Source organism: Hibiscus syriacus, unplaced genomic scaffold (assembly GCF_006381635.1).
Source record: "Hibiscus syriacus cultivar Baekdansim isolate YM2019G1 unplaced genomic scaffold, ASM638163v2 tig00110747_pilon, whole genome shotgun sequence".
Classification (NCBI taxonomy): domain Eukaryota; kingdom Viridiplantae; phylum Streptophyta; class Magnoliopsida; order Malvales; family Malvaceae; genus Hibiscus; species Hibiscus syriacus.
The window spans coordinates 849,158-872,072 of record NW_024062848.1 but is presented as its reverse complement, the minus strand read 5'-3'; the positions used below and the strand labels follow the sequence as shown (position 1 = coordinate 872,072).

General features: G+C 33.5%; 1 protein-coding gene across 1 annotated transcript; it reads left to right on the top strand.

Moving 5' to 3' along the window:
* Positions 1-332: 332 nt before the first annotated feature.
* On the top strand, positions 333-2,216 carry LOC120139465. The gene is made up of 4 exons (XM_039154665.1): positions 333-516; positions 688-809; positions 1,260-1,481; positions 2,143-2,216. Exons 1-4 carry the CDS (start codon positions 482-484, stop codon positions 2,214-2,216), a joined length of 453 nt encoding a protein of 150 aa, XP_039010596.1. The 5' UTR covers positions 333-481.
* The last annotated feature ends 20,699 nt before the right edge of the window (positions 2,217-22,915 follow it).

The following is a 22,915-nucleotide window of genomic DNA, read 5'->3' as shown; positions in this document are numbered from 1 at the left end:
ACCGACTAATAAATAATTTATGTTAAACTAGAAAACGAACCTTTCAATGTCCCAATCTAACCAATTTGATTAAAGTTTGCTAGACAAAGAAGATTCTGGAAGCTCACCTTCTTTGCTGCATTACTCATAGGAACACAGATCTTCTATAACTGGGTTAGTAACTATGTCAGCTGGTGCAAGTTCCATTTTCGTATCGAGTTCTCTTGATGGATCATGCAAGGTCAGTTAAACACGACATTACTTCAAGCATCAATTTATTTTATCTGCTGCATTGCAACATTCTTATGCAAGGCTAAAAAATCCATATTAGTAGGTTTGGGAACTACTTTCAGGAAGGCTTTTAAGAACTCTAGTTTATCCATCATCAGTGACAGCCATTGCTCTTCATCCGCTAGAGCATTTCTTGTTTTCTGGTAGTGTAAATGGAAAAATATTTGTTAAAGTGCTTGATGTTGGAGCAGTTGAGGATTTGTTCGTCACTATGGAAGATCAAGCATTTGTGCTAAAAGGACACAAGTAATGTGTAATGTATGGTTGTTGAAATTTCTAAAGTTTTACTGTAAGCTGAAACTTATTGAAGGCTTCTGTTGATTTGGCATTAAAGTTATTCTTGTATCAATGATTGCATTGTCCATATGTAAGTATAAATCCCACAAAGATACTTGAATAATCGAATCTTATGTGCTGTGAGTCAATAACTGCATTGACTATTAGTGGATTTCATCTGATATCTGCATCGGAGGATTTCACCTTCTGCCTTTGGGATATAGTCAATCTGGTTGTCTTCAGAAGATTCAACAATAGACAAGGTAACTATCAATGCGCTTCATTTCTTGTTGTTGAAAGGTAAAATATTAATTCAATTCATTTCCTGAAGGGTTCTCCTTGCTTTTTTAATATGGTTGTAATGACTGAGATATGGCCTTGGTTAACATTGTCAAACAGTAAAATACCCTTAATGTAAGCATACTTCGGACAGGAGTGACACTCAAATCCCTTTACTTGTAGCAATATTGGGGAGACATTCGAATCCAGTCATTACTATTTGATTCCGTTTCAGATTAAGTGGGGGTGGGGTGGGGTGGGGAGAAGAGATGCTCAATGTTATTTTTGAGCGTGAACATAGAAATGTCACTTTTTGCAATGTTTAGCCTTGGTGAAAATCTAGATGAAAAAGTAAAGATCTGAAATCTTTGAACTATATTTTCGTGCTACTTAATTTTAGTTCTCATTAAATTTTGGTTTCAATTGTCAAACAGTTGCATTGACTAATATGGTTGTGATTAAGCAGTCCTCATTACTTCCCATATCAAGCTATCAAAGAGTTCCTAATCAATTCCAGGTTTCTTTGCTCCAAAAGTATCCTCAGCCTTCCAACTCATGCACGGGAATCACTATGTTCCTTTCTTCGCTGGCTTGCCATAACAAGCAAACTCCCATTCATTTGCATGGAAATAATTTGCTCGCCCTCTTAATATCTGGTTCACATCTCTCTCTCTCTCTTTCTCTCTCCCTCTCTCTCTCCCTCTCTCTCTCAATCCTGTTCTATTTTGCGCATAATGATACTTGGAGGATCATTATTCATACCCTTATGTCCCATATCGGAACATGTATAGCACATAGGTGTCAGAACACTCGAGTAACTTAGGTGACGAGTGTTATTATTGTCAAAACTAGTGAAAAACATGGTTTGGGTAACGTAGGTGATATTACAAGTAGGGACAAACACAGGATAGGTCAACTTGTAAAGTTTTAGGGGTGAAAACATATTATCAATAAAAAATATAAAAAAATATCTAAAATATATGATAATTTGAAACTTTTAGGGTGCGGTTAAGGGTCCATCCCTGATTACAAGAGTTGTTGGATGTCGATTTCGTTGGCCAAATAATCAAGGCAGAAAAATATTGAAAAATGTAGGTGCTTGAGAATTAATTTAGGACATGAGGACATGACGAGTTTCATACAACTTTCTTCTAGTGCTTATGACAAGTTCTATTTTTTTAATATATTTTATGATACTCATTACCTTTATAACGAATTCCACGTGCACTACAAGAAATTTAACAATGTAATTTCCTCAATGTAATGATTATACACAAGCAGATGGGATCATAATTAAGGACAACTTATGTGTGTTAGGTTTTGATAGGCAACAAGAAGAACAAAGACCTGCATTGCTGCAAATGAAACTGGAGAAAAACATAGACGATTGACTATGGGTGATAAGCATGACAAAACATGTAATGGAGATGAACAAGCATGCCGGTTGTGCTATGCAACCAGTATGAGCCAGATTCTTCCCCGAAGAAAAAAAAGACAGAAAATCCCGTGTGAAGATCATAGTCCACATGAGTCAGATATTTCCATGAATGAAATATCAAATGCAAAGAACAAAGTTTGAATTCATATTTTAGGCCGGTTTGATAAACCATTGACATTTTTTTTACCAAGATAAACCATTGACATAGAATATTGATAATTGTATCATTTACTAGTATTTTCTATGCTTTTTTGTTTTTCTTTTCTTTTTCCTTTAAGGGATGATATTATATTTGGGTAAAGTATACAAATGGTCTCCTGATTATAAGGCATTGCTTTGTTGAGTCACATGACTATTATGTAATTTCCTCAATGTAATGATTATAACAAGCAGATGGGATCAAATTAAGGAAACTTATGTGTGTTAGGTTTGATAGGCAACAAGAAGAACAAGACCTGCATTGCTGCAAATGAAACTGGAGAAAAACATAGACGATTGACTATGGGTGATAAGCATGACAAAACATGTAATGGAGATGAACAAGCATGCCGGTTGTGCTATGCAACCAGTATGAGCCAGATTCTTCCCCGAAGAAAAAAAAGACAGAAAATCCCGTGTGAAGATCATAGTCACATGAGTCAGATTTCCATGAATGAAATATCAAATGCAAAGAACAAAGTTTGAATCATTTTAGGCCGGTTTGATAAACCATTGACATTTTTTTTACCAAGATAAACCATTGACATAGAATATTGATAATTGTATCATTTACTAGTATTTTCTATGCTTTTTTGTTTTTCTTTTCTTTTTCCTTTAAGGGATGATATTATATTTGGGTAAAGTATACAAATGGTCTCCTGATTATAAGGCATTGCTTTGTTGAGTCACATGACTATTAAAAGTTACGAAATTGTCCTTTGATTATAGGGCATTTTTTGTTGATTCCCTCGACTATTAAAAGTTATAAAATGATTACTCGGTTATTCATATATTTCAAAATCGACTTTTTACATTAAAAATGATAGTTGTCTGAGTTGAACATTACCTTGCTGATTGAGATATGATAAAATCATATTTTAATGATGTTTACCGACATCGTCGTGGCTTTCAAGCACTGACTTGATGGTATAATGTAATAGAGACAATTCACAAAATGCAACTCAAATGGTTATATGATCAAATTTTATCGTTTCTCAATCAACAAGTTAACTTCTAGCTAAGATGACAAGAAATTTTTAACAAAAATAGACGAGTTTAGAATATATGAATAGTTAGGTGACTATTTTATAACTTTTAATAATCGGGGGCATAACAAAGCAACATTCTATAATTTGAGGACCATTTTAAAACTTTTAATAGTCGAAGGACTTATCAAAGCATCAATGTATAGTTGAGAGACCATTTGTGTATTTTACCCATTATATTCTGGTTGACATCATTTTTCGCCTGGGCAGGGAAAAACCTGGTACAACTTTTCTTTAAAAAGGTTTTGAAATGTGAGGAGTCACCACCTATCATTTTTAAGGTGTGATCGGGACACCATAAAAATCGGGAGATTTTAATAAAACATTTTTATCAAAATACCAAGTTTAGGGTCTACGAAAACCAAAAAATAGGTTCGGGAGTCAGTTATATGTGGGGAAGGGTTAGCACCCCACAGCGCCCAAAAATTGGTACCTAGTTGATTTCCCTATATTTAGAATCAAAATTTAGAGTTTGAACTTTATCTAATTTAAAAATCATTACAGATGCAAAGTTGAAAAGGGTATTCGTTTATTAATGCCAATAATATTCACCCCTAGCATGAATGTGGGAGATCAGATATTGTGCATAATAACCATACATTGCCTCGATATTTTAGAAATCATGATGCGATCTTGAAAAGGATGTCGACCTATTTTGGGAATCATCTGTAGTCACCCCTTGAGCATTCTTGTGGGAGATATACTATTGACTCCTTAATAAGTGAACATTGCCTTAAATTTTAAAACATGATCCAATCAAATAATGTATTATTAATCCTAATTAAACTAAGGGAAATTAAGGCTTTCCCTAGCTTAAATTTTCAAACTATGAATAATTAAATAACCTAGAGGCACAAACCTAAAAATGAAGGCTCTAATATTAATCCTACTTGATTTTAACCAGTTATTGAATCGATATGGTCACTTGAGCATTTAGGCGAGGACCAACTCAGATTACTCCCTAAATTAAAGGAATAAAGTGATATTAAACCTAAAGCGGAGGCTTTAGTTAATGACCTAATTAATTTTATAGATTATTTCATCGAATAATTAAAATGGTCCTCCCGGCATGTTAAATGCGGAAGCCAATTCATATTATTCCTAATTCATAAGTATGAGGATTGAAGTGTGAAAAATCTAAGTTTAAAGGTTTAAATTCGAAGTCTAAGGCTCCAACTATGGACTAAATTAAGGAGAATTAAATCTAAAAGATTCATCCTAAAGTCTAATTAATTAAAGAAAAATACTAAACTTAAAGGCAAGTGAATTAAAACAAGTAAAATTAAAGAATCAATAAGCATGCAAGAATGAATTAAAATTAAAGAAATAAAATTAATAATTTACAAATTACAACATGAATTTACATAACAAAATTAATACTATAATTAATTAACAAAATTAATATAAGTACTAAATTAAAACATCAAAATAGTCGAAGGACTAGATCTAAGTTAATTACACAATTTGCAATGCAGTGACCAAATTAAAATAAAAATTGAAATCAAACATAAAATATAAGAATTAGGGCAGTGACCTAACTGCATAAACATGGGTAAATTAGAGGGATCAAGGCTCAATTCAATCTAAAAGTCTAAATGGATTGCAGAAAAAATAATAAATGGAAAATTTACACAATCAGGACATAAAATTTGAAAAAGAAAAAATCGTAACATCAGTGACTAAAGTGTAAAATACGCTAAAGGTTTAGGGGTACAAAAGCAGTTTTCTCTTTTTTTAATCAGATTACAAATGAAACAAAAGGGAGTAATTTTCATAAAGGGCGTGCAATTCGGAATAAATTCAAGATTAAACATTATTTAGTGACTAAATGAAAATTGTCGCTGAAAGTTTAATGCCTTGAGCAAAAATATCCCAAAATAAAATGTATGAGCTAAATACTTTCTATTTTTTATATAAAGTAAACCCTAAATCTTAGAAAACACGCATTATCTTCTTTCTCTTCCCCAACCATGCGATTGCCTCCCTCAACAAAGCCACCTAACCAAATGAGCTCCGAATACCTCTATGGTGGTGCTCTTCACTCCAAACTCCGTCCATGACATTCAAATGAGCCTAAATTGACCTAGGACAGAACCAAAACTACCCTTTTATATGTAATCTCAAAAATGAAACCTAGACTTAGGATAATTATTCCTTAATAGGCCTAGATAACCATCTATCCTTCAACTCCTCTCGATGATCCCAGTTTCGAGGAGACTCGATGACTCAGGTAAACAAAAGATCCTCCTTTTCATACTTTTTGTTTCGACAATAGAAAATGAAGTAACAAAATGCTACCAAAATGATATGGAAAAAAGAAAGAAAGAGAATAACCTTTAAAAGTTTTTTTGTATTCGAATAACTGGGAATGAGAAGATCCTTTTACAATTACCATTTGGGTTTAAATAATAACCCATATTACAATTAAAAATAATAAAATATTATATTTTCCTTATTTTTTGTATGTGATTGTTGGTATGATCTTTTGGAGTTATTGGAGTAGGTGGTACAGTGACTGAGGGTTGAGGCAAGGAGATTTTACTAATGAAAACAAAAATAATTGGGCCATTGAATGCCCTGGATATTGAGGGATTTACACTCTTTTTTTTATTTTTTTTGGGATAAAAATGGTGATTACAACTGCCCCTCTTTGCTCATTGTTATAGAACATGAATGAAATAAAGATAATAAACATCATTTTTTATATGGCATGTACTATAATTATGGCGCTACAAGTTCTTCTCCTCGGGAAAGTTCTTCTCATTATGAATTCTTTTCTAGGGATGTCAATCCACTCCCTTCTGTGATGGGTATGACCTGATTGAACAAGTTCTTCTCATTATGAACTTATTCTCTCAGAAATATTGACTCAACTCCTTTGCGATGGTTAACCCAAGGTGATGCTTATCCAACTCCTTAAGTGTTGGATGAGCCAAGGTAATGCTAATACAACTCTTTATGTGATGGACAAGAGAAATGATGATGTTGATCCAACTCCTTATGTAAAGGGCAAGCAAAATGATTATGCTAATCCAACTCTTTATGCGATGGATGAGCCAAAGTCGGTGTTGTTTCAACTCCTTATGTGATGGACTCAAGCTAAGGTTGAACAAGTTCTTCTCAATATTAACTTTTACTCCCTCGTCAAATGAGTTCTTCTCATTATGAACTCTCAACTGGAAATATTGATCCACCTCCTTTTATCATGAAATCAAACAAAATGATGATGTTGATCCAACTCCATATGTGATAGATGAACCAAGTATTGGTGTTGTTCCAACTCCTTATGTGATGGAAACGAGCTAAGGTTGAAAAAGTTCTTCTTATTATGAGCTTCTTCTCCCTCATCGGATGAATTCTTCTCATTATGAATTCTCCACTAAAAATGTTGATCCACCTCATTCTGTGATAAAATCGAAAAAAGTGATGATGTTTATCCAACTCCATATGTGATGGATAAGCCAAGTATTGGTGATGTTCCAACTTCTTATATGACAGAAACGAGCTAAGGTTGAACAAGTTCTTCTTATTATGAACTTCTTCTCCCTCGTCAGATGAGTTCTTCTCATTATGAACCCTTCCACTAAAATTTTGATCCACATTCTTCTGTGATGGAATCGAACTAAGGTGATGATGTTGATCCAACTCCATATGCGATGGAAAAGCCAAGTATTTGTGTTGTTCTAACTCCTTATGTGATGGAAACGAGCTAAAGTTGAACAAGTTCTTCTCATTATGAACTTCTTCTCCCTCATCGGACTAGTTCTTCTCATTACGAACCCTTCTACATAAATGTTGATCCACCTCCTTCTGTGATGGAATCGAACCAAGGTTGAACATGTTCTTCTCATTATGAACTTTTTCTCCCTCGTCGGATGAGTTCTTCTCATTATGAACCCTTAAATTAGAAATATTGATTGATTTATCCTCTCTTTGAAATGTTTTAAACCTATAAAAGATTATCATATGTCATTGATTTATATTTAAAGTACCCGAATGTAATAACCCGATGGTCTTCAATTTTTACTGAGATCAATTTCTTTTAATGGTGAAAAATTTTGATTAATTTTTTGCTGAAGTCGTGAACTGAAATCTTTGTCGACTCTTTGAATTCATGTCAGATGTTCAAAATTTGATGAAAAATGAATGTGTATGTTCCTATTTTGAAAATGGATAAATATGCGTGCATGATGTTATTTTAGTGTTGCAAATTCTATTGTCTAGTGAATAGTTATTCCTTTATCTTTGTTGAGTTTTTGTCTTTGTTGGGTCCCTATTGGAAACAACAATGCTCATTCACATTAAAGTGATCTGGCCACTTCCTGGTAAACGCTTGACTTCTCTACAAGAAAAAAAAGTTTAGTTGAATAAAGGTATTACTGAAAAGGGTTTCTAGGAAAAAATCTTAAGAATGACTCAAACGATATCTGAGAAAAACGGTCCTAAGAATGATTCAAACAATTTTCTAGAAATAATTATCCTAAGAAAGAAAAAATAGTTTCTCAAAAAAGACTTTACACGAATCCTCATGAGAGGGAAATCAAAATTTATCATGTTTGTATGAAATGATGAATGTATGACGCAAAGATGTAAATTCAAGTAATATGTATGAATGCATGTTTTCTTGATCTGTTGGGAATGGTTGCAAGAGCATTCTTCATTACTAGAAAAGTCTTCATTCTCATCCTGGTTTGGATGTCTTTTTTATCTGCCTCACCTGAGTGCATTATTGTGAATCTTGACTTATGAACGAAAACATCTTGCCCAATAAATTTTTGCCCTTGATAAATTTGGATTCTCCTACCATAAAATTTTGAAAAGAGAATCTATCATTTCAATCTTTGGAGACCATGTACTTGCTGCCACCCTTTTGACGAAGAAAATCAATAGCCACTGTCTAGAACTAACCACTGCATAAACTGACAAAACATTCGCGTTCCCTGATAAGTTCTACGATGCATCCATGCCAATGATTGTAGTTGGAACCTTAGAAACCACTGGAATTGAAGGTGTTTGATCAATTTCTAACATCAAATTATCCCTTGAATCTTTGAATTGATTTTTTCAAAGTTCTATCACCCATTTATCGAAAATAGAACTTCCCAGTTATTCGTTTTTAATCTTGGCGCAGACAGAACATTACCTTCTAAATGGGTGAAATTAGAATTTATGGAAATCCCTTATGAACTCAGCATTGGCTTAGAATCATAACTATGGTACGGGAAGTATTCATCATTTCTTGTGGCTTCGACATTTATGTACAGCAAATCACCAGAATAATGCAACTATGTTACGATGCCCGAAGGACTTATCATCAAGAAACCTTTGAAAATCACACTTGCTTCTTCAAAAATTCATTTACATTTATCATCAAGAAACCCCTAAAACTTAGGCTTAGCTTCTTTAAAAATTTATTTGAAAACATCAAAAAACCAATAAAATTAGGCTTAGATTCTTTTAACATTCATTTGAAAACATCAAAAAACCCCTGAAAATCAGACTTAGCTTCTTTGAAAACTCATTTAAAATCATCAAGAAAATTCTAAAAATCAGACTTAGTTTCTTTGAAAACTTATTTAAAATTCATCAAGAAACTTCTGGAAATCAAACTTAGTTTCTTTCAAAATTTATTTAAAAATCATCCAGAAAATTTTGAAAATTGGACTTAGCTTCTTTCAAAATTCATTTGAAAACTCACGTTAGCTTCTTTAAAATTCATTTGAAAAATCACCAAGAAACTTCCGAAAATTGGACTTATCTTTTTTCAAAATTCATTTGAAAAAATCACGTTAGCCGGGTAACATGCCTCAATTCCTAAGGTTCTGCCACTATTAATGTAATTCCCTCCATTCAAAGATTGAATTCTGGTTTTTCTTTTATTTCCTTGGAAAATACGTAAGAATTGTGTATATATGTATGACAATATGAATGCACTTAAATGTATCTAAATGTAATGCATGACTTTCTTGTATGCATGAATGTTGACCATTCTTATTCTTACTTCAAAGTGTAGACCTCAATCTTCCTTCACTTAATCATATTTGATTGGATCCTGCCTCAGTATCGATGTAGCAACTTGCCAGCTCAGGTTTGCAATCTTCTAGGGATTATCCTGATCATCTTGCACGATCTTTTTTTTCTATCTTCATTTTAGAGGAAATGATTTGTCTCTCGAATTCTTATTATGATCAGGTATATGGCTTTGAATCTGTTTCTATCCCTGACTCGACCTCTCAATCAAATATTTTCTCATGAAAGGTCTTCCAACTGAAGCATGAATGATCTGTTTCTCGAGGTACTCTTTTTATTTTCGTCTTCTGCCATTGGCACTTTAAACGGTGAGGTCATTCACCATGTCTACTTGATTTAAATATTATGATCTAAGCGAGATCTGGTTTTGGCAATGCCCCAATGTTGGTACTCATTGCTCCCTTCGTGCCAAAATCTTAATCTCGAATGGTTTCACTCTTGTGTCACTAATCAACAATCATATGCCATCAATAGAAATGTTATCGAATAGTTTAAGGGCTTCTCTTCATGATGCCACAATCAAATGGACACTAAAGAAGTGATCAATTCTTCTAACAGAAATGTCTTGAATCTTTGCTATGAGCTGAGATATGTGCCCCTTTCGACCAAGGAGATCATCTGCTTCTTGATAGATTACTGACAACGTCACAAGGAAGTGTTATAAGTTCTATCCTCCAGTCCTTCTGACCTCTCAGACTATTTGCTTTCAAGATTGTGAAATGTTTTCATTACTCTGGCATTGTTTGTTCTTTTTCTCCAATTGAGGCAGAATGAGCCTCACCAGCTTCAAGGACCTTTTTCACTTGAGATTGTCCTATTTGAAAATATTTTTCTTCCTCTTTTCAATTTTATGAGAAAAATATTTGATGAATAAGTTTCAAAAAAGGCTCACAATCAAAACAAATTGTAAAACAATTTACTATCAAATAAGTTAAAAGCTATTTTAATCCTTCAAAAAGTATATCTATTTGACAAGTGTAAAGATTGATGTTGATTTCATGCTTAGGTTGACTTGGGAATGTAGAGTGTTTCAGGTTAATTTGGGGACGTGATATGTTTCATGTTAGCTTCTTTGGTTAAGGTCTTCTTGATTATGGTGTTCATTGATATGATGAAGTAGTTGTTATGCTTATCTTCTAGAAATGTTCACTGGCTCCCAGCCCTCGTGAGCGCCTTTAGATTGTGCAATTCTTTATCAAGAGATATAAGATCGTCTTATTTGCAATAGTTGATAATCTTCATATTCGAGCCACCTTTTCAGGTTTTTAACTTGAATTCTCCTTTGGTTTCAAGACTTCATCTAAAAATTTACGTCTTGAACCCTCCTTTTGTTATTTTCCCTATCATGCATTAAATATTTTAGAAAACTATTTTTTCAAATAAAATTAACCCTGAGGATGGAATGAAATATGAAGATAATCTCTCCTCTTAGAATTCATGTATGATAATAAAGGACTTTTCAGGCACGTAATGTAGGCTAAGGCTCTTGGTTATGAAAGAAAAGGATAAATAGGTTTAAACAAGTGTTTAAGGGTTATTGAACCAAGGATCAACTTATGTTGACGTCTTCAATCTTTCTCTGCATGATTTGAATCTTCTTACAACCATTTCATTTTCTCCCTTTTTCCCCGGATCCCTCTAAACTACTCATTTTTGGGTTTTCACCCTATGGTTCATCTCTCTCTTGCTATGAAATCACATTATTGACATTCTTATTGAATTTGGATCATCAAACTAGTCGTACTTGATCAATCTTGTGGTTTGAGGATTATTGAGTCACTCATCTTGAAGTATTTGATTTGTCTTCTTTTTTCGTTCTCCTTTTTTTTTCTTTTTTTTCTCTCCCTTTTTGCTTTCTTTTCTCTATCTTCTTCTTTTTTTGTCTCTTTTTATGTTTTTTTCTTCTTTTTTTTTCTTATCTTCTCTTTTTTCTCTGTGTTGTCAACTTGATTTGATCTTCGAGTGCTTTGTATTTGGTCTACCTTGTGGTATCTTGTTATTTCTCACTTTATTTCACCATAGTGTGACTCTGTAACAAAATCTAGATTAATGGATTTCATTCTTGCAAACAGATTTCCTTCACTTTTCCCCTGGTGTTAAAGATGATCCTTGGTTAGGGTTGAATCAGAAGAAAATAATTCAGACTCAAATGGGGACAACAAATGATATATTTTTTAAAATGATAAAAGAAACAAAGTCGTTCATTATCTCATACACAAAAGTCCTTGTAAAATAGGTATCCCTTGGGGGACGAGTTGTAACACTCATTACTCGTATATGTTCACGTACACGAATCACAGATGTCACATAACTTTTAAAAATTTTCTAACTTTTGCAAAACTCATAAAATTTTGTTTCTAATTATAAAACTCTTTAATTTAATAATAATAAACATTCATTAACTTTCTAGTATGTAAACAAATCTTAAAATACGAACATATTATAATTTTTTCATCATTATAAGTCAAATACTATTCAGAGCATTTTCATAAGTCTATTACATGCCAACTAAATACATCAAAAGTGAACATGGTTGTCACAAAGTTACTGATGAGGCGACCCTTGATTGGCGATGTTAGATGCACTCCTTACTCCGATCGTTAAAACCTACGCGTGAAATCAACACACGCTAAGTATTTACTTAGTGAGGCAATAACAATAATGAGATTAAATCAATTCATAAGTATATCGTAACTATTAAAAAATTAAATTAATTATTTCGAATCATTATAAGTTATGTGAAATGCACGCGTGGTGCCAATATGATCATTCATAAGCTCTTTTTGAATTTCATGGTTTGCACACTTAATGCAGATTCAGTCGTTCATAAACTTATTATGAATTTCGTGGGTTGTACACTAAGTTTCAATACGGTCGTTCATAAACTTATTGTGAATTTCATGGATTGCACACTTAGTGTCAACACGATCATTCATAAACTTATTATGAATTTTGTGGGTTGTGCACTTAGTGTCGATACGGTCGTTCATAAACTTATTATGAATTATGTGGGTTGCACACTTAGTGTCGATACGGTCATTCATAAACTTCTTATGAATTTCGTGGGTTGCACACATAGTACCGATAAGGTCGTTCATAAACTTATTATGAATTCTGTGGGTTACACATATAGTGCCCTTTCGGTAATTGTGTTGAAAACATTTTGATGTTTTGATATAACAAATTAAGTGTTAATTAATTTTAAGATTTTTTATTGAATTATATATTCAATTAAATTTTTCAAATATGAAAATTATTACTCCAAGTTTTCAAAAGTCTATTTCAATCCTTACTCAAAGTGTAAAATTAAGTTTCAATCTTAAAATATTTTTTGAAACAATTTTTAAAAAGTATTTCGAGCCATATTCGAGCCAAAAATAAAAAATTATTTAGTATGGTATCGATACCTCCTCATAGGGTACTGATACCCCTGTGAACATTTTGGTTCCGAGAAATAACAGAATGCTCGAATGGTACCGATACCCCCCATAGGTATCGATACTCCCATGTAATGGTACCGATACCCCTAAGGTGGTACCGATACCCTAAGGCATATAACGATCAAAATATTTGAATTCTTCACTACAGGTACCGATATCCTATGAAGGGGTATTGATACCCCTCATGCTCCAAGCTGTTTTATTAATTATTTTCACACTTAAATGGCTCAATTGACTCCACTAATCATCCCCAACATTCAGAATCAATTAAAGGAGTATTTAAACAAGTTCTGAAGCCATTGATCAACAAGAAATCATTGAGAACCAAGAGAGAAAGCATCAAACACCAAGTTTGTGCAATTCAAGCCAATTTTCCTTTCAATATTCATTTTGCTTTCAAGAACATATATTGTGCTTATTTGTAATCATTTTTAGTGTTCTTTTCTTGTTCTAGAATTGTGCAAACATCTTACCTTGTGAGGTTTTCTTGGAAGTTTACAAAATTTGTGTATTTCTCTTTGGGAGAGAGTGTGCTCAAGAATTGGGGTATAATTCTTGAGGGAGTTGTAAGGTTACTCTTTATCCTCAAAAGAAAGAACAAATTAGTGAATTTGTTGGAAAATCCTTAGTGTGGATAGCTAAGCTAGTGGACGTAGACTTTGATTGAGAAAGTCGAACCACTATAAATCGCTGTGCAAATTACTTTCAATTTTCTGCAAAAGCTTCCACCAAATTTTTAATTGCCAATTCCCCCCTCTTTGGCCAATTCCATCGATCGATTAACTCAACAATTGGTATCAGAGCCTCACTAATTTGAAGGTTTAATCGCCTCTTGAGTCAATTCGGGAAGAGTTACATCGATAATCAAGTCATCAATGGCCTCCACTTCAAACTTAGACTCCGGTCTCGATTCGATGCCCGTCAACAAGCCTCCTTTCTTCAATAGAGCTAACTATGGCTATTGGAAGAATAGGATGATGTATTTCATTCAAGCAAGTGACATGGGAGCATGGAATGTTGTTGAAGACGGATATATCAAGCCTCTCACTCATCCAAGATTGTGGAGTGAATGAAAGATAAGAATGTTCCAACTCAACTCCAAAGCCATCCATATCATTTTTATGCTCTTGGACCAGATGAATACGGAAGTGTTTTATCTTGTACAACCGCCAAAGAAATATGGGATAAACTACAAGTCACTCATGAAGGCACGGACGAGGTAAAAGAATCTAAAATTAGTCTTCTAACACATAGCTATGAAAATTTCAAGATGAAACCAAATGAAGATATCAAAGCTATGACAGATAGATTCTCAACGATTGTCAATGGTCTCAAATCATATGGAGAGATCATTTCAAACAAAAAGCTTGTGAGAAAGTTTGTTTACTCACTTCCAAAATCATGGCAATCAAAGAAGACGGCAATCATCGAGGCTAAGAACCTAAAGTCCTTAACTCTTGAAGAGCTAATCGGTTCCCTCCTCACTCATGAAATGATGCTTGAAGATGAGGTGGACCTCGATAAGATTGATGAGACAACAAAGGAGAAGGAGAAGAATTTGGGAGTTGCTCTCAAATCAACAAAAGATGAAAGTGATTCTTATGAAGATGACGATGATGAGGAGCTGGCATTGTTTTCGAAACGGTTCAGAAAAATGATGAGGCCAATCCGAGGAAGAAAATTCAAACGAAATGAAGGCCTCAAAAATGAACCAAAAGAGAAGGACCCAATCATTTGCTATGAATGCAAAAAGCCGGAGCATGTCAAATATGATTGCCCATAATTGAAGAGAAAGGGTCAATCAAGGAATAAGCACAAGGCTCACGTGGCTACATGAAGCGATGAAGAAGGTTCCGATGAAGAGGAACAAGAAGTAGCAAACTTGTGCTTGATGGTATTGGGGGAAGATTCTAAGGTAACCTCTAACTCATTTGATTTAGATGATTTATCTTATGATGAGCTATTAGAGGAATATAATGGGTTGGCTTTGGATTATGAGAAATTGTTTTGAAAATACAAAAATGATATTTCGAAATTAAAAAATGAAAATAATCTTATATCCAAGACCAACAATGATCTTGAAAGTAAATAAAATTTGCAATCAAACTAGAAGAGTTGAAAAGAAAATTATGATTTGCATAATTTACTTTCAAAGGTCAAAGATGATCATCAAAAGAAAATTGATGATCTTAAAGCTTCTTTTGATAAAGTTGGAACAAAACGTTTTGAAAATTGAGAAAATTCAAAATCTAACTTTGTTAGAAAAAGTTTTAAAAACTACAATCATAGAGGTCCCTGAAGAACCTCTAATGGAAAGATTATTAGAAGTATATTGGTTCCTAAAGAACTCATTACTACTAAAGATGAGGATATTCTACACAAATGGATACCTAAGGGGACTAGGATTTTGGAAACTAATTAATATGGACCCAAAAGAATTTGGGTACCAAAAATAAAAAATAATCTATGTTTGTAGGAAAAGGAGCATTGCTACAAGGCATAGGAAACAAATTCAAACTCATGGTACCTTGATAGTGGATTCTCAAGACACATGACCGGAGATAAAAGCCGGTTCATAGAGCTTAACGCCAAAACTGGAGGAAAAAATTATGATTTGCATAATTTACTTTCAAAGGTCAAAGATGATCATCAAAAGAAAATTGATGATCTTAAAGCTTCTTTTGATAAAGTTGGAACAAAACGTTTTGAAAATTGAGAAAATTCAAAATCTAACTTTGTTAGAAAAAGTTTTAAAAACTACAATCATAGAGGTCCCTGAAGAACCTCTAATGGAAAGATTATTAGAAGTATATTGGTTCCTAAAGAACTCATTACTACTAAAGATGAGGATATTCTACACAAATGGATACCTAAGGGGGACTAGGATTTTGGAAACTAATTAATATGGACCCAAAAGAATTTGGGTACCAAAAATAAAAAAATAATCTATGTTTGTAGGAAAAGGAGCATTGCTACAAGGCATAGGAAACAAATTCAAACTCATGGTACCTTGATAGTGGATGCTCAAGACACATGACCGGAGATAAAAGCCGGTTCATAGAGCTTAACGCCAAAAATGGAGGAAATGTGACATTTGGTGATAACTCAAAAGGTCACATTGAAGGTATAGGCACTATAGGTAATACCTCTTCCATACAAATTAAGAATGTTTTATATGTGAATGGATTAAAGCATAATCTATTGAGTATTAGTCAATTGTGCGATAAAAGATTCAATGTCATGTTATATTAATGGTTGTAAGGTCATTGACATTGCATCTAATCGGATTATACTTGTTGGTCATAGAATAGGAAACATTTACATGGTGCATTTAGATTCCATAGATATGACTAATTTATTTCTGGTTACTAAAGATGAGCAAGATAGTTGGTTATGGCATAGGAGACTAGGACATGCTAGTATGAGTGTTTTGCAACGGCTAATTCAAGGAGATTTAGTTCAAGGGTTGCCTAAACTAAAATTTGATAATGATAAAATTTGTGATGCTTATGCTAAAGGAAAACAAAAATGAATTTCTTTTAAATCCATTAATGACGTATCCACTAGTAGAGTATTATAATTGATCCATTTAGATCTTTTTGGGCCATCTAGAACTACTAGCTTGGGTGGAAAACAATATGCTTTTGTATTGGTAGATGACTATTCTAGATATACTTGGGTTCTATTCTTAAGTACTAAAGATGAAGCATTAGAAAAATTCATAACGTTTTCAAAAGTAATCCAAAACGAAAAAGGTTACTCTATAACTAGTGTTAGGAGTGATCATGGAACTGAATTTGAAAATCTTGGATTTACTGAGTTTTGTAATTCTAATGGTATTAGCCATAATTTTTCAGCACCTAGAACCCCTCAACAAAATGAAGTTTGTTGAGAGGAAAAATCTAACTTTAGAAGAAATGGCTAGAACCATGCTTTGTGAAAATAATTTGCCAAAATATTTTTGGGCGGAAGCCACAAATACCGCTTGTTATGTTGTAAATCGAGTAATGATTAAGCCAATTTTAAAGAAAACTCCATATGAAATTTTCAAAATAAAAAGCCTAACATTAGCTATTTTCATCCTTTTGGATGTAAATGTTTTGTTTTAAACAACGGTAAAGAAAACCTTGGCAAAATTGATGCTAAAAGTGATGAAGGAATTTTTCTGATTTATTCCTTAAATTCTAAAGCTTATCGGGTATTTAATAAAAGAACTTTAGTTAAAGAAGAGTCTATACATGTTGTTTTCGATGATAATCCCCTTCCGAGGAAGGATTCTTGTGTTAATGATGATGTAGGTATTATGCAAGCAAATGACGTTAGACATGTCGTTGCAGAATCATCATCAAAAGAAGAAACAAAAGATGAGGAAACTCATGATCCTCTCGAGAATCCAACCATTGAAGAAAGGGAAGTATCTTATCCAAGAGAGTACAACTATGTCAAGGGTGAAATTATAGGTGATCCATCAAAAGGGGTAACTACTTGATCTTCTCTTAGAAATATTTGTAATTATGTTGCATTTATTTCATGCATAGAACCTAAGAACATCAAAGAAGCATTAAATGATGAACATTGGATTATGGCTATGCAATAAGAGTTAAATCAATTTGAGAGACGTAAAGTATGGACACTAGTTGAAAGGCCTAGTAATAAATCTATTGTAGGTACTAGATGGGTATTTAGAAATAAGCTTGATGAAAGTGGTAATATAGTGAGAAACAAGGCTAGACTTGTTACTCAAGGGTACACTCAAGAAGAGGGCATAGAATGTGATGAAACATACGCTCCCGTAGCTAGAACGGAAGCAATTAGAATGTTATTAGCATTTGTATGTTTTCATGAATTTAAATTATATCAAATGGATGTTAAAAGTGCATTTTTAAATGGTTTTATGAAAGAAGAAGTGTATGTGGAACAACCTCCTAGTTTTGAAGATTCAAAATTTCTAGATCATGTTCTTAAATTGACAAAAGCACTTTATGGTTTAAAACAACCTCATAGAGCTTGGTATGAAAGATTGTCAAATTTTTTAATTGAAAAAGGTTTTTCAAAAGGGAAGGTTGACACTATATTGTTTTTAAAGCATAAAGGTAAAGATTTATTAGTAGTTCAAATTTATGTTGATGATATAATTTTTGGTTCTACTAATGATGTTCTTTGCCAAGAATTTTCTAAGCTAATGCAAAGTGAATTCGAGATGAGCATGATGGGGGAGCTCTCATTTTTCTTGGGACTCCAAATCAAGCAAAGAAAATATGGCATCTTCATCAATCAAGCTAAGTACTTCAAAGATATGCTCAAGAAGTTTAGACTGGAAAATGGGAAACCTCATAACACTCTAATGAGCTCATTAACAAAGCTTGACATAGATGAAGAAGGTAAATGTGTGGATGTTAAATTATATAGGTCAATGATTGGCTCTTTGCTTTATCTAACTGTAAGTAGACCGGACATTATGTTTAGTGTTTGCGTTTGTACTAGATTTCAATCATGTCCTAAGGAATCACATTTACTAGCTGTTAAGAGAATCTTTAGATACCTTAAGGACACTCCTAGTTTAGGACTTTGGTATCCTAGAGACTCTAGCTTTAGCTTGCATGCCTTCTCTGATGCGAATTATGGAGGATGTAAATTAGATAGGAAAAGCACCTTCGGTACTTGCCAATTCCTTAGAAATATGTTGATTTCTTGGTTTTCAAAGAAACAAAATTGTGTTGCATTATCTACCACTGAAGCGGAATACATTTCAGCTGGTAGTTGTTGTGCACAAGTTTTATGGATGAAACAACAACTTTTTTATTATGAAATTGAAGTAGGTACCATTCCTATCAAGTGTGACAATACTAGTGCTATTTGTCTCACTAAAAATCTCATCCAAAACTCTAGAACTAAGCATATTGAAATTAGACATATCTTCATTAGAGACCATATCGCTAAGGAAGATGTAGTTCTAAAATTTGTTGATACTTTGCACCAATTAGCGGACATCTTTACAAAACCTTTAGACAAATAAAGATTTTGGACACTTAGAAGAGAATTAGGTTTAACTGACCTATCTTCACTTAGTGTTTAAATTAATTTTAGCACTTTTAAGAATAAATGAAAAATGCTTATAATAATAATAATTTTTTATTGTATTCTTTGCTTTTAGTTAGGGGGTTTATGATTTTTTTAGTGAAAATTGATTATATGTTCAAATGAAGTTTAAAGATTAAATTTATTGATTGAACATGATTAATTTTCGTTATATGAGTTGCCAATACCACTAGAGTAGTTTATTTAGCATTTTTGACATTTTTGTGCATAGAGTATCGATACCCCTAAGACTAATATCGATACCTCCTTTGAATAGGTATCGATACCTCCTTTGAATAGGTATCGATACCATCTTTGAATGGGTATCGATACCTCCCTGATGGTATCGATACCCTCTACGGGGTTTGTTAATAAACATCCCAAATAAACCTCATTCTCTCAAACCCTCTCTTCTCTCTCTTTGCCGATGTGCTCTCTTTCATCTCCATAAATCCCTACATTGCATGAAAACATCATTTTTTAGTCGAAATTGGTTTGCATCTCATCTCCCAATCCTGCCTCAATCATTAATTTGTGCAAATTTCACTCAATTCGAAATTTTTAAGGTATTTTTCCAAAATCTCTAGTTTATCTAATTTTGAACTTAGGACTAGTTTAGATTAGTTCTAGGTTGAAATAATTATCGGTCATTGATGATATGTTATTTCTAAACTAGATTCTACAACTAATTTCATCAAAAATACAATATTTTTTCCTTTTCAAATTTTCAAAATTTTGAAATAAAAAAAATCATGGGGTTAATTGATGTTTTTGATTCAATTATGTTGTTTTCATGAAAAACTATATGTATTATGATTCTCAAACATTATTTTAAAAATAATTTTTCAAAACTTTGCCCATTAGGATTGTTTTAGAGAACCTTGAAATATTGAGGACTCATTTGAGTTTTGGGATTGATATATTTGCATACATGTGTTTACAAAATTGCAGGTTATCCATTCATGTCTCACAAACGCCCTAGGTCATCTTCTAGTCGATCAAACTGACCTCAAAACCCTCCTCCAAATCCAAATCCTCCAATTCCTCCTCAAATTCCTGATTTCAATATGACTATAGGTAATTCTTGCTTTAATGAACCTGGTCGTAGACAAGATCTCTACTATAGGTATTCTCATTACTTTGAGTCATATAAAATTCGCGAAGAACGCATCCCGTCCCTTCAAGCTATCGTAGATATGAACTTTAGATATCTACCTACCTATTAGATTGGAAATTTGATAAACTCTGTCAACTCGAACCGATTGTTTACCAACAACTCGTTCGAATTTTCTATTCCAATGCCGTTTGCATTCAAAATCAAGAACAAACCGCAACCATAGGGATCCGATCCTATCTTCTTGGTCAATTTATTCACATTGATTCTCAGTATATAGCAAATGCTTTTGGCTTAGATGATAATGGATTATACAATGAAAAACAAATCGTCGGTTCCCGTTACAAGGTTAGATCGAGTGTGAATGTCTTAGATCATCACGATCGGTTTCTTCATCTTATGATCTCTTGGTGGTTTAGGCCATCCGGAGGAAAATACCTTACTCTTAGAGCCTTAGATTTGTGGTGGATACATTGTATCCAGAATAATATGAAAATTAACCTTCCTCATTGTAGATGCTCAATTTGTCCGGGGTGTTATTCGTGTTTAATCGGGTTTTATTATTATTGTTTTTATTGCAATTTCGGTTATTAGCATAAGTTTGGTATTTTGTAGGTATTAATATATATGCAAACAATTAAAAATTAAAACATGCACTAAAATTTTATTATTGTTGTGAGAGGCCAATATTAACCCCAAATAAGACGGACCAAATTGGCCCAAGCCAAAGCTACAAGCCCGAGACTCGATAGCCCAGTGTTACAAGCCCGTTTTCAGAGACCCTAAACCCGTTAGGGTTTTCCTTATCCCCAGTCCAGCGCCGCACTGTGAGAACCGTAGGATCTGCTATCAATTCCGCTTCTGTTTTGGTGTTTGGTTTCACCGGGGTCTATGGGGTCTAGTTCTGGGTAGATAGGTTACGGTGAGGATTTAGGTGGTGGCTCGGCTCTTGATCGGGGTCAGTAGACCACGGTGGTCACGGCAGTTGCGAAGGTTTCTGTTAGGGTGGGATATAAGGCTCGGGTTCGTTTGGTTAGCAGCGGGTTTTGAGGGCTATGTCTTGGGTTAAGGTTTGGTTTTAGGTAGAGGTCTGCTTCGAGTTATCATCGGGGCTTGTGTGGCTCCTCATCGGAGCCGTTGAACGGCGGAGGTCACGGAGGCCTTGGGTTTTTAGGGTTGCAAAGGGGGTTTAGGTTGAGAGAAATTAGAAAGCGGCTGAGGGGCGAGGGGTTTCATGTGTTTAGGGCTATTGGTTTTAGGTAGAGGTCTGCTTCGAGTTATCATCGGGGCTTGTGTGGCTCCTCATCGGAGCCGTTGAACGGCGGAGGTCACGGAGGCCTTGGGTTTTTAGGGTTGCAAAGGGGGTTTAGGTTGAGAGAAATTAGAAAGCGGCTGAGGGGCGAGGGGTTTCATGTGTTTAGGGCTAAGGAGAAGTGAGAGTAAAGCTTAGGATTTACCCTAGCATCCTCTATATTAATGCGTCAAAACGACGTAGCTTTGGGCAGGGTTGGAGCGGCGTCGTTTTGATAACTGAGGGGAGTCTGCGTTTAATTGAAATGGGGTAGTATCTATTTAGGCCATTGTAACTTCGATCTGTTCTGTATTGGTCCCTGTACTGAACTTTATTATCTTTTGATTTCGCCTCATAATTTTTAGTTTGTTTCATTTTGGTCCAGTATCTTGCTTTGGACATGTATTTTTAAAAGTTTTTATTTTGGTCATTGCTTCGAGTTTCTGTATGTTTTGATATGGTTCTTAAGTTTATGCGCATTCTATTTTGGTCCCAATTGTTATCTTATTAAACTTTTACTGTTTAGACGTTCGACCTTTACATTTTTGCATGTTTCTTTTGGTTCTATGTATGTTTAATGTTTATTATAATTTTAATCCTTCAAGATGGTGATTTGTTTTATTTTAGCTGCGTCGTTTATTTTTGTATAGTATTGGTGTTTTAGTTCTTAGTTTATTTGCTATTAAGTTTGTAAAGTTTTATTTAATATATTTAGTCATTTTTTAAACATGATTTATCTTAAATTTATAATTTGTTGTGTTTTTATTTGTTATAGTCGTATTGTTCTTTAAATATTATTATGAATAGTATGTAATTTTTAGTTATAAAATATGTAATAATTTTTATATTAAAGTGCTGCATTGTTGGAATATTTTTGTATATTTTTTGTTAATTGGATGATTATATCTAATTTATGCATGTTGTCCTCATATGCAACTTGACCTAATTACATAATCGGATTAAGGGTAATACCCTTTTAATTTAAAACCGGAATGGCTTTTCTTAACTTACAGGAAAGTTGTTCTTGACGATTTAATTACAAGTGTATCCCATCAGTGACATCAAAAATTCGATTTCTTCACTTTAAAATTTGGGAATGAAAGAAAAAGAAATATTCGGCTATTTAAATTATTGAGAAAAGATCGTTAGAACTTACCTAAAGATCTGGTCTCGATATTTTTAAATAATTGAATATCCTTTATCTTCTAATGACTTGGTAATTTTAATTAAATCTGTTTTGTTGCTTTTCAATGTTTCAAATTTGCATTTTTGTTGTTTTAAGGGATCATAAATCAAATTAAATTCGAACTTGTGAAATTCGTTGCAAAGACAATAATTAATCGACGAGGTACCGATTTAGGGCACTGTGGGGGTGCTAATCCTTCTCCAACGGTAACTGACTCCCGAACCCATATTTTGGTAACATAGACCGCAAATTTTTTGTTTTATTAAATT